Source organism: Abrus precatorius, unplaced genomic scaffold (assembly GCF_003935025.1).
Source record: "Abrus precatorius isolate BTA unplaced genomic scaffold, Abrus_2018 Scaffold8, whole genome shotgun sequence".
NCBI lineage: Eukaryota > Viridiplantae > Streptophyta > Magnoliopsida > Fabales > Fabaceae > Abrus > Abrus precatorius.
Genome location: NW_020874428.1, coordinates 38,741,945 through 38,755,310, shown reverse-complemented (window position 1 = coordinate 38,755,310; position 13,366 = coordinate 38,741,945). Strand labels below are relative to the sequence as shown.

The 13,366-nt window shown below is 30.9% G+C and overlaps 1 protein-coding gene across 2 annotated transcripts; it reads right to left on the bottom strand.

The window, feature by feature from the left end:
- Positions 1-287: 287 nt before the first annotated feature.
- LOC113846347 (serine/threonine-protein kinase D6PKL1-like) lies at positions 288-5,665 on the bottom strand. 2 transcript variants are annotated; one of them, XM_027474486.1, is made up of 3 exons: positions 5,141-5,665; positions 2,280-4,145; positions 288-1,625 (listed from the first exon to the last, which is right to left on the bottom strand). In XM_027474486.1, exons 2-3 carry the CDS (start codon positions 3,944-3,946, stop codon positions 776-778), a joined length of 2,517 nt encoding a protein of 838 aa, XP_027330287.1. In that variant the 5' UTR covers positions 3,947-4,145; positions 5,141-5,665; the 3' UTR covers positions 288-775. The 2 variants fall into 2 exon arrangements, with proteins under 2 accessions (XP_027330287.1, XP_027330288.1); XM_027474487.1 differs by having other exon boundaries at positions 490-1,625; positions 5,425-5,608.
- Between the last annotated feature and the right edge of the window lie 7,701 nt (positions 5,666-13,366).

The window sequence follows — 13,366 nt, the reverse complement described above, 5'->3', positions numbered from 1 at the left end:
ATGAGCACATCACTAATCCTGCTGTATCATCTGTACACTCACATCAGAGTAGATAGAAAATTGTAGTCCAAAGCAGATCAATGAACTAACCTTTTGCATGCCTGGTAACCGGCAAAGTCACTCTAATTTTGCATAAAGCACCACAACTGCATAGCAAGAACAAGACAACCGGCTCTATCCAGTTCATGATGAAATAGTACAACAGTACAAGGACACCTGAATTAAAATCACCAGAATAAGAAAACCAGCTCTACTACTGTTTTGCTTGTTTACATCTTTGGATTGACCAGAAATGGAAGTTATCTCAACGAATTGCATAATTGTAAATGCCTATAACAAAATGATTTTTTTAAAACAACTTTTGGCATAAGTACTGTGCTAAGTATCTGTACAAAGTATACAACTAACTGACTAGAGTATCATAAACAACAAAAAGAAAAGATAAAGGAATGTGACAATGTCTCAACTGTGAAGAAAAGCGAAAAAGGGAAAAGAAAATATCCATTGATAATATCATATAGCGGCTGAAATGGCCAACAGACAAACCGGAGAAATTTTCATGTTTCCTTTTTTGATTTGCAACTTCTAGTCCAGTATAAACATATACTAATCTATCTATTTGTCACGATGTTTGAATTACATTTATGCTATAAGCTATACTAAGTGTTACATGGATGAGAACAGGTTTTGAAACCAAGTCAACTTCAATTCAATTCCCTACCCCACATAAGAAAGAAAAAAGAAAACAGGGGTACGGGAAGGAAGCCGAGTCTAACTAAAACAGCTCAAACTCTTCATAATCTTCTGTATCCTCTAACTCATTAGCATTCTCCTTCTGTGCAGCCAAAGATGGAGCACAACTCCCAAAATCCTGAAACTTGGGGAGCTCTGGTGGTGCCGCACATCGTATTAAAGCCCAGTTGAGGCCTTCAAAGAAAGGATGCTGTTTTATGTCAGCAGCACCTTTTACAGATCCTAATCGATTTTCAGGATCCTTTATCAACAATCCTCTGATCAAATCTCTTGCATGAAAACTGACTATTGGAGCACCTGGGAACTTGAGGCTTTGTGACACAACATTGGCTAATGTATCTTCATTTGATGGGCCCTTGAAGGGAGTCTTACCATATAAAAGCTCAAACAATAATATACCAAAAGTCCACCAATCTACGGCACTCCCATGACCCTCCCCTTTGACGATCTCTGGTGCAAGATATTCATAGGTTCCAACAAAGGAGTTAGATCGTGCACTGGTGGGCTCCACTACAAGCTGTGGGAGTGGACCAACTTGAGCAGCTATGTCAGCCTTCATCTTTCTTGACTTTGCTCCGGCAGATAATAGAATGGGAGTAAAGCAGGAAACTTGCCAATCTGGTTGGAGACAGAAAGGGTGTATGCAGCTAGCCTGTGAACAAGGACTGGACATCTTCTTTGTCACATCTGTGTCAGGTGATGATGACTTGACCAACATTGGATTGACAGAACATCTGAGTGACAGGTCAAAATCTGTCAGCATAATGTGGCCATCTTCTCGAACTAGAATATTTTCTGGCTTTAGATCTCGATATACAACTCCCAGCATGTGCAAATACTCCAGGGCAAGAAGAACCTCAGCAACATAAAACCTGAACATGTGATAGTATGACTATAGTCAAGATAATGTGTGAAAAACTTGTCCACTTGCCATTCTTTCAGATAGGAAATCACTTTAGGTAAAGAAAGAATAAGAAAACACAGCATTTACAGTTGAATAAGCATGATACCAAGTGGAAAGATCAAGCATAAGATGCTTAAATTATATAAACTAGTCCTAGTATACTTAATCTGCTTCTTGCTGAGTTGCAGGCTAAACAAGACTTTTTTGGTACATTGATCAAGACAATTTCAATCACTGCTATCTGATTCACTCCTACAAATTTCCACCTTTTCTAACAGTAAATCATACAACCAATTTGCACGTGTGCCTGTTCTTTTTACATTCCATTCATCAGCATTATCCCGCTTTCTGTCCAGAAATTTGACCTCAGGTTTTCTAATTTGGTGCATTGCATCACATGTAAAAATGATAGCTGGATACTACAAGCCAATAAATTAACAAAAGGTCCATTGGACTTCTTGAACATAGCTAATAGCTTTGGTATACGAAAAAGATTAAAAATAAAAATTTTTGAACTTGCTCAGACACTATTAAATTTCAAATTAGAAATATGGAAATTCAGGCAAGATTGAATTTCAAAATATCTTTTAAGTCTAGAAGAAGGAAGGGTGGAAAGTCCTACCTAGTTGCTTGTTCTGAAAAACTTTTATATGGTTGCCTCTGTCGCAGCACATGAAGATCTCCACCTGGACAGTATTCCATAACCAAGCAAGAGAGCTTATCTGTTGCAATATGGGAATAAAGCGTAGGAAGAAATGGATGATCCAGCATCTGAAGGATATCTCGTTCAGTTTGGGCCCTGAAAATTTTCTTCCGGCTTGCCAAAAACTCATTGTCCATCACTTTAAGAGCAAAAAGGCAGCTTGTACCAATTAGTTCTGCTAGATAAACAGTTCCAATGTCCCCGCTACCAAGCCTCCTGAGCAACTTAAAGTGCCTCAAATTTAAATTACCATGCTGCTGCTGAACTGCACGAACAGCTTCCCATCTCAAGTGTTTTGACATGTGAGGCCTGTGGCCACAGCGACTGGAACCACTTAAATTGCTTTCCCCACTGATGCTTGTGCTACTACTATACTCCCCAATGCTACTTTTTGAGCTCTGGGAGAACTCACCTTTTTCCTTCGATCTTGATTTCTCATCAACTTTTGTCACCAGAAACTTGGTTCTCTTGCTGCAATTCAAGCTGAAACCAGGTTTGCTTGAATCCGTACCAACATTAATTGAGTTAACTTCAATGCTATGATTTGAACTGGTAGGAGACTGTTTCTCATTTTCTTTTACTTCATGCTTCAAATAAGAATTGCAAGTCTCCTTGTCCAAATTACTTGTAATAGAACCCAAATCATTTTTTATACATGGTGTAGGGCAGCTTGAGGCAGAACTTATGTCTTGCTTTACTTTTTTCTTAAGGAAGTTCAAGTTATTGAATATTGGCCTTGACAAACATGTGATACTGTTTGTGGGTTTATCCACTCCATTACCATTGCTGGAGCTAGGTGGACAGGATGCAGAATGTAAATTTGCTTCCTGCCCCTCATCTGGCAGCGAAGAACCAATAGAAGCTTTGCTTGAGGAAGCAGGATCCACTCTGACCTCAGCCACTTCCTCACTTGCAGAGGCAACTGGTGACAAATTTGCAATTATGGGTTTTCTGATCCCCATGACTGGCTTGTCACTCTCAACCTCTAGTGGTTGAGGAACAATCTGATCTTGGGTAGAAAACCCAGTTGCCATTTCTTTTGCTTTTGTTGTGTCAACCAAAGGAATAATACGATTAACTCCTGCACTTGACATTGCTACATCAGGCAATTTATCAGAAGGAGTAGATATCTCTGGCACTAAGGAGATTTCAACCAAGTTCCCTTTTCCCTCATCTACCACTGCAGTGTACAACTTTTTTATGGTTCCAGCCTCTGATACTCTAGATGAACCGGGTGGCTTTGATAATCTCTTCAAAGCAGCCATTTCCGAGGCCTGTGAGATACACAACCCTCTAAGTGCTTGCTTCAAACTTACAGGCTCTGAGATGCCAATTCCTGATGCCTGAGAAGAATTTACTTTTATTGGCCTTTTAAGGGCACTCTTTTGTAAGCGTGATGTACTAAGACCTCTAGAAGTACTTTTAATGTCAATAGACTGGAAAAGACGGTTAATATCATCCTCTATTGAATACTTGTTTCCTGATTTGTGGGCACAACTACTCTCAGGTTTTTCATCCATTTTGAACTCCGAAATTATCTCTTCCCTCGATTCCACTATCTCACAAGTATTGGCAGAGATATCCATATTTGATAGATGTATTTGTAAGTTGACAATAAAACAGGCAACTTTGCTTCAGCCCAATTCTAAAGATGAGTCACAGAGAATTGCAAAGAAGTAAAAACTGCAAAGGGCATCCTTCAGGTTTGTCTTCGGTCATAGTTCTCAACAGAATTGATTGGTTAACTTGAGTCCCTTTACTGATTATAAAATGCAGCATTCGAACCTGAAATTTTAGTAATAATATTTCAGATTGGATAAGATAAGCATTGTGCATCAAATAAAGGATGTATTTTAATGCAATAGTATTTATCTACGACTTCAACATGAATATTCATTGAACATTTGGAACATGTTTTATGTAGCTACAAAGACAAGGAGAAACAAAAGACACGCATTCATACACCAAGTGGGCAGAAAAATTATAGTCGATCTTCACCTCACCCAATCACTCCTTAAACAAATTAGTAAATAGCCATCCTTGTAATTTAAAAGGCTCAACATATTTTTACTACTGAACTGTAAAAAGTGACAATTCATTTCTCCCCCCACCCGCATCTTTCTATTTATCTTCACTTTTGTCTTTGCCATTACTCATCCTTACATCTGTTCCTAACATGAGGCCAAACTCTTGGCCACCCCTAACATTCACATCCAGATGGAGAGCAACCATGGAGCCTCTTCAAGTTCACATTTTGTGTTAGAAGAAGTGAATGTAAATGAATAATACTTTTTCCTTGATTTTGTATAGAGGGGGTTGGGCACAGGTGAAAGTTGATGATTTCAGGACAAAAGAAAGGATCAAAACTTAGAATCAGTATCAGAATTAGAGTTAAAATTACCCAAAAGCTACCATGGATTTAAAGCCGGGTGGAGAGGAAGGAAGTTCAATGAAAGAAATAATTCAAAAGAGAAAATTAGAATCAGTGAAACCAAAAAACATAAATACATTTAATTAGTTTTACTCCCCATGGATCAGAATTTTTATCAAGCCTCAAAATTAAAAGGACAAGAAGAAAAAAAAAAGTTTGAGCTTTACAATCAAATTGCAAAATTATCAAACATAAAAAAACAAATTTTGCAAAATCAAACAAGCACAACCCAGCAAGCACAACAGAACCAAAAAACTGAAACTGAAAAGCAAGACAATTAAGAAATTAAAAAAGGTTGAAGTGGAACCAAAAAAAGTGATCAGGGTGAGCAAAGACAGAAAAACATTACCTGAAACAACAGGGAAAGCCCAGAAACAGCGGTGCGAAGGAGAATTCAAAGACCCCAAAACATGGAAACAAAGCAAAGAGGAAGATTCAAAAGGCTATGGCTAGGGTTTGAACTTTGAAAGAGACAGAGAGAGAAAAAAAAGGAAGTGAATGAGGAAAGAGAAAACAGAAAAGGTTGAAATGGTAATCACGAGAATGAAGAGAGGCAGAAAGAGCAGTGTCACAGTCCAAGTATTGTATTGCAATTACTACTACAACTATAGTTTCTACAGCTACACCACCTACTCTTTCTTTTTCTTTCTTTTTTTCCTCTGTAATATGTAATGGCTGAAAAAACATTTACTATGATTTATGTTATGTTGTGTGTACTGTACACAACATTAACACATGGTGTTGTGTTGCAGACACGCACATACACGACAGTGAGAGCAGGTATAGATTATATCAACATATGAAACATGAAATGTAATGAAATGTTATGTTTTGTGTGTTATGTGTTCCTAAGTGACACTGTGTTAGCCGCTGCAGCTGTAGTTGTAGCCTGTAGGGGGAGGTTTGTACACTACAACTTGAAAGGGTCCCACTTTGGTCATTTCTGATTTTCTTTTTCCCCTCACATTTGTGTTTGTAATCATAAGATTCAGAACATAAATGCCTCATCTTTTATTACTAACAAACAAATTATAAAATAATTAGGTCAATCTTGGTTATATTGTTCATAGGTTTAAATTTTGACATTGTTATTTTATTTCATTAATTATGCAGGTATTTATTAATAATATATATAATATGAATTTAAAACCTTTTTATTGATAATGAAATATAAACATTTAAAATGTTGAGTTTTGAAAAGTTTATAAAAATTCTTTTCATTAACAAATATTACTTATTGATGATTTTCATATATTTCAGTATATTAAAGTTAATGAAAGAAATTAAAGTATTAGTTAAATAATTTAAAAATAATTTTTATTGGATAACTAAATAAAGAAAATATTGGATGTGATGTGATTTGGTAAATGATGCATAGAAGGATAAAGACATTGATTCACAAATATCACAACAAACTATCGAAATAGCATAAGTTAATTTGAATAAAGCTAATGGTAAGAGACAAACAATTGGAGTAAATTTAGGTCTCAAATGTGTTAGGACATGAGTGAGGCTATCATTCTCATTTTCATAGCAAGTGATACTTCTGAATAATTAAATAAAACAATAGGTGAGCAGAAAAATTTATTAAATACCATTCACTATAATATTTAATGAAAAATACTTAATTTTATTATGCATTGGAAAGAAAATAATTTTTTTTTAAAAATTAATATCAAGAACTTGAATTTGTAGTTAGAATCGTTAGAAGTAAACCATCGAATTCTAATGTTATCATCGTAATAATTATTATCAATATCTTTTATCAAATTTACAGTAAATGATGGCAAAAGTGTAGTAGTTAGATGTGTTTATGGATGGAAGGTCTCAATGGTAATTGGAAGTGGTGGAATTCTAACAGTTTTAATAATAAATTTTGTATGAGTTACTGTATTTGGTGTTGATAGACAGTTCTAAAATGTGATTATGAAATAAAGAAAAAGAACTTGACCTATTAAGAAATTTTAAAAAACAATTAACTAATTAGAGTTATTAATTTTATTATAATTTTTCAAGAAATTCTTTTTTGGAGAATTAATTTGATTGATTAAAGATTCTTTGAAAATTATGTTGACATATCTTAATATTAAGATTCTTTAAAAATCAAATTGGTGAATTTTTTTTTTAAAAAATTATGAGATTTAATTCATGTTATACCATTACGTTATCATTAAATGCCATGTGTACAGTCGGATAACACTTGATAAATCATTAAGACACCTAAAAAATAGTCGTAAACATTCGAAGTTAATATGATATTTAATTTACTTTGTTAATTTAGGAACTATTTTGAATTGCTTTAGAAAATATGGAGATTAAAATAGCGGTTCCCTCCTAACAAGACATTAATCAATAATGAAAAATAAATTAAAAAAATGTCAAAAGCAATATTTATTATGAATATTCTTAATTTTTAAGTATATTTATTTAACTTTTATTATATTAGCTACCTGAACCTTCAATGTGGGAGTAGAAATAGGTTAGAATAATTGTCAAGAGCATATAACTTAGTCTATAGTGGGTACGCTTTGGATTAGGCTAGGTTTATTTACTAAATAAGTCAAGGCTTTTTTAAAAGTCTATTTAGTTTTTTTTTGAAAAAAAAGTTATGCATAAGGCCATCTAAAAAGCCTTCTAGGCTAAACATATTAGTGTATTCAAAGAAATACAAAAGGTAAATAATAATGATGATGATAATAATGATATTTTAATTTTATATATTTATTTTATTTAAAGACTTATGTTTTGTTGATTTATTTATAAATTTAAGTTTATTAACCTATTTAAAAGTAAGTTTTTTTTTTTTTACGCATTTAAAAGGTCTTATTATAAAATAAGGTTTTAATTAAGCTTACAAGTAAGGTCAAGCTAAAAAAAACTTAAGCCATACTTTAAAATATGACCCATATGAAATAAATAGACTAAATTTGAACCTTGACTTCAAGAATTAGATCAAGCTTAGATTTTAGAAAATATAACTCGATTCAATCCATTTTCACTCTACTCATCTGCAATTGAGAAAATTCTTTAATCACTATCATTATTCTTGATTTGAATATCTCTTAGATAGCATTTTAAAGTTTTTTTGTTTTTTATTCTTAACACGTGAGGCGTGTAAATCTTGAACAATATTAGCTTTAAAAAAATACTAAAACTTTGAGACTGAAAAGGCATGTGCATTAATTCTTGAGAGTAAGATTATAACCTTTGTACTTAGACTATTGATATCTATAATAAATAAAAATCTTAAACATTATGCTAGTTATATATATAATGTACCTAAGCTATGAGCCTTGTTATAATTATTCATTAAATGAAAATGACTCTTAGTTACTTAATTAGAAAAGAGTTTATTCTTTCTGACACGCACGCATAAAATTTTGAATTGACTCGTTAACAAATAAGGTAGTGGAAGAGATAAGGCTCTTATGAATTTGCTAGGTGAGAACGTGGCTTTTGAAGCACCTATGGGTTCTACACACAACAACATTGTTCAATATTATATCCTTTTTCGGTAGAGTATTCAATGTTATTTATATGTCACAATGCCTAATCTTTGCTGTGCAAAATGAACTTATACCAGTGAGGAGTTGAGGTAAGGAACCATGATTGTAATATTTGTGGGGAAGGAAACAATCTATTTTACAGTATTTGTTGATGATGTGGCTCTTGTTAATTTTCCAAAGAGTTTGGTCTCTAATATGGTCCCTTATATATGCTTGACCTAGTAGCTTTTCTTGTTCCAATTCTATGATGTGGTGGACCTAGGTTCCAGCTCTTGTCTCCTAGGATCTGGTGACAATTGCTGTTCTCATAATATGAAGAATTCGTAGCAACAAAAATGCATGGGTCGTTTGAAAATAGGGTGCAATTGCATGCATGAGCCTCTTCCTCTGGAGATATTATATTTAATTATCTTCAAATAATAATTTTTGCATATAATGAGTTTGGTTGAGTCTTGTATTTATTTTTATGTTGATTTTCATATGTAATGTGCTTTTAATAATTAAAATTAACTTCATAATTTAATTAACAAATGTCTAATGTAACTGAGATTATAATAATATGGATATGGACTTGTTTGATGGACCAAATTATGTAAAGTGTCACGTGGAATTGGCATTGACAATAGCTACCAAATTGATGTGTCTGCTAAGTAAGTGTTGCAATTTAATTTAGGGTTTGAAAGTTTATTAATGGAAAAGGCGAAGGGCATGTGATATAAAGGTTACAGCACACGAGAATTAAGCAAAATCTGTAGCCCTTGGTCGCCACTTGTTGCATTGTGAAAGCTTTGAACTTGACGCCATTATGCCAAAACAAGAAAAGCAAATGCTTTTACTTCAATTGTAATAATCATCCACTACCAGTAAATAAGACCACAAACATGGAAGAAACCATCATGTTCATGTACCACCCATTATACATATGATATTTTTTTTTACTTATTTTGTGAATTAGTATTGTTTATTTATTAGATTCTTAGATAATGTTGATTACAAATATTGGGTAGATCTTGGAATATTTTAATTAGGCAATTTATTCATAACTAAGGATAAAATCATAATCTTACTTTCGATGTGTCACTAAAAAATATGTTTTTCCTTATCATTGAAATCCCAATTTCCTTAGAAAATAAAGAACCAAATCATATACAAGAAATGTTAAGAGCACATTTTTAATAAATTTTTAATTATTAATCAAAACTCGTTTAAAACTATAAAATTTGTTGTGCTAAATATTTGTTATTAAACCTTTTATATGAATAATATGCGTTAACCTAATTATATCACTTAGTGTCTATTTAGAAATTCTTGAATATCTCACCTATCAAGTGGAGAGGGCAGCTCAGTCTTACGTCTTATGATGTCAATTCTCTGGAAAAAGAGAAAAAGAAAAGTTTAAAAGAAAAAGAAATTAAAAAAAAAACTTCAAAAATATAAGTTTATGGAAATCTTAAAAAGTTTATAAAGATTCATCTTTAATTTAAAAATTTTCAAATAAGTATTACTATTAAACAAATTTTCTCTTAAATTTAACTCTCAAACATATAGACAAACTCTAAATTCTTCCTCTTAGTTGGTACATCATAATTTTGAGTTTTTGACGAGTTTGAATCTAAATTTATTGTTAGAAAAGTTCTCACTATAATTATAGAAAATTTGAATAAATAAATCACATACCAATTATAATGAATGGAGCATAGATAGTATAGAGCTGGTCACATAAAGCATTCTATAACAACTCATCAACGATAACACAAGTTATATGATGGAGTAACAAATGAGCTACCTTTCAAACTGTGACAGGTATAGAATTTGGAACTCTCACTTCTCAGTACATATTTGGAGGGGACCAAATAGTCTCAATCATCTTCTTTCTTTCATTTCAAGACTAAGCCCTCCAAACAGACAGGACCATATGCCAACCTATCATCTCAATCAAATACATAAAATGTTACTTAAATTTTTCTTTTAGAATCTTAGTACATGATCATGCTTTGCACTTTAATTGCCATAGTCAACATTTTTGCCTCCCAATTATAATATGCAACTGCTCATAACTCACTAAAGTTCCAGTATTTGAAAAAAAAAGTTGTATATATACTGTTGTAATTTCCAAAAAAGATGAAAACGTTAACAACCCCTTTTCCATTAAACATAAAATATGGCTTAGTGGTGTCTTCAAAATATGAATCACACTATGGATAAATTTCTAAATATATAATCATACGAAAAAATAAATAATTTTTATAATAAAAATTAATTCATGCACTTCAAATTTTAGAGAAACTAAATAAAAGATGTTGTTTAAAAAAGCAAACAAAATTAAAATAATTTTAACTTATTATACGAACAATTATTTACTTACTTTTATTTACTATAAATATTTGTTGAAAAATTATTTAAAATTAAACAGGAATGAATACATAAAAAGAAAATCTTTTTTTTATTATTAAAACTAACAGTGAGTTTAAATTAAAATTCATAGTATAGATAGATTGATAGATAATTTTAATTTTTTTAAATTTTTTAGTCAATTCTTTAAAAGTATTTGTTAATATTCTTTTCAAACATATTTTTAATGCATTTGATTACAATACATTAATACTATACAAAATTTTTACACCACCATCTAATCATAAATTGTTATATTAGTAAAAATTATTAATTTTTATAATATTTAATTTACAAACCGCACCTACCGTAGATTTTTATTAATATACAATATAAAAATTTAAACCAGTGTATTAAAATTAAACATATTTTTAATATCCTCTTCTTGTATAACTTTTAATTTATACAACATCCAAATATCCATAAATTTTAAACACGAAAAGGGGAATCATTTCCACTAAGAAAAATAAAATTGTAATAATAAAAAAAATGTAAAAAATAACTGAAAACTTCTTTTAACTTGGAAAAAAATGTGATAATCACAAAGGTGCTTTTGTTTCTATACAGAAGTTCTTCAAGCAGGTAAATTAACAGTTCACCTTTTAATAAAATTGATAATCTGTAATCACTAAGTGGTGTTTGATGTGAGGGTAATATGATGGTCTTGTTGAAACGAAAATGTCAGTTTATTATTTAAAAATTTGTTGGAAAGTTATGTTGATTTGCATTAAAAATAAATATAAAGTAAAACTGTGTTGTTAACCAAAATATTAAGTCCAAAATTCACCGTCCAAAGCTCAAACCTGAATTTACGTGCACTGCCCTCAGATTCTCTTGTTTGGCAGGGAATCACTGATTTATAAAACAAGTTTATATGTGCTTCTGATGTGATCTCCTAATTTTACTTGTATAATTAGTTTTATAGTTTCTTGATGATTAAAATTAACTTTTTATTTTATATTTCATTTAATAATCAATAAAAATATGATAGGAGTGTAATATCTCATTAATTTTTATTAAGTAATAAAATAAAAATGTATAATATATTTAAATAAAATAATATATAGAATATAATAAATGCATTATTTTTATTTAATGTGTCATACATTTTTCTTTTATTAATCCATAAATTCAATGTTATGATGTATTCTTTTGTTAGCAATTGAACAAAATGTGAGATAAAGGATTTGATTTTGTCAAATTACATAAATTAAATATAAATAATTAAAATTGATAAAACTAAATATAATGCTATGCCTATAAAAAGCAATAAATGAAGCATTTTTCATTCACCAAATATACCATTTTGATCCTCAAAGTTATACTGTCTAGGAAACCTTTCCAAATCAGATCAAAAGTACAAATCCATGTATAGCTTTGTTTTTATTAGTACATTATCAATAACGATGCATGTAAGACTGATGTATTAGTGTTATTATGTGAAGTATCATGTCTCACAAAAATATAAAATTTTAATGAAAGACGTAAATATTAGAAACTTACAATTAAATTCTTTATATATTCAAAAGATATATAACAAACATTAGAAGATAAAAATAAACTTATCATAGAAATTACTACAAAAGTAACTTAACAAATTATATAAGTCAATTAAAAATTGAGACAACACAAAAATAAAAAGAGAACAAAAAATGTTTTAAAAAAATGTTAAATTTAATGGGTTATAAAACTTTTTTTAGTTACCATTTATTGTTTTAATTGTGTTTACCTATTGCAGTATGTTTGCTTATGTTAGTAAGCAATATTATGATTAGTGATTTTAGTTTGCTTATATTTTAAATAAAATTGCACTCTTAATATTAGTGGGTGCATGGCCTTTTGCTGACAACATATATGAGTATTATGATAAAAAAAAATATTATTTTTGTTGTATTTACACTTAAATATCAATGCATGGAAGTAGAATAGTATGGTTATACAGCAAAAATAAAAATATCTATGTTCTTCCCTTTCCACTCTTATCTTTATATGGTTTATGGTTTTGTTATGTTTTATGGTATTTGGTATCTTCATTTTTAGTGGTATCTAGAGCTTTGTTCTTATAGGCTGTGGGTCTGAAAAAAGATTGATAAGAAAGATTAAACACTTGTGAGTAAGGGAGTAAAAAATGACTTCAAGGAACAATGCTGTATTTTTTGTTTCTCAATTTTTTGAAGAAAATTTTCATATATGGGTAGTTAAAATGAGATTATGTTTGAAATCTTTTGACTTATGGGAGTATGTAGATCAAGACAAGCAAGTTTTAGCATTGGGAACTAATCCTACAATGGCTCAAAATAGGCAACATGAGGAGGAGACCATGAAAAAGGAGAAAGTTGTTTTGTATTTACATTCAACATTGGAAAATGATGTGTTTACCAGTATTATGCATTTGGAAAAAGTCAAGAAAATATGAGATGAATTGAATGAGAAACATGCAGGTGATGAACAGGTACAATCCATCAAGCTTTTAACTTTTAAAAAGGAGTTTGAAAATGAAGAATGAATCAATCAAAGAGTACACTTCAAAGATGTCTCATTTGGTGAATTAAATGAGGTTGTATGGTGAAGTTGTGGATGATAGCAAGGTGGTTGAGAAAATGTTGATCAACTTCCCTGACAAATTTGAAGCCAAAGTTATGACTATTGAAGAATCATGTAATCTTAAGAAACTAACT

Coding starts and splice junctions, on each gene's coding strand:
- LOC113846347 (XM_027474486.1), bottom strand. CDS start 3,946: ATGGATATCTCTGCCAATACTTGTGAGATAGTGGAATCGAGGGAAGAG. Junction 1,626..2,279: donor TTTTCAGAACAAGCAACTAG/GTAGGACTTTCC, acceptor TCACATGTTCAG/GTTTTATGTTGCTGAGGTTC.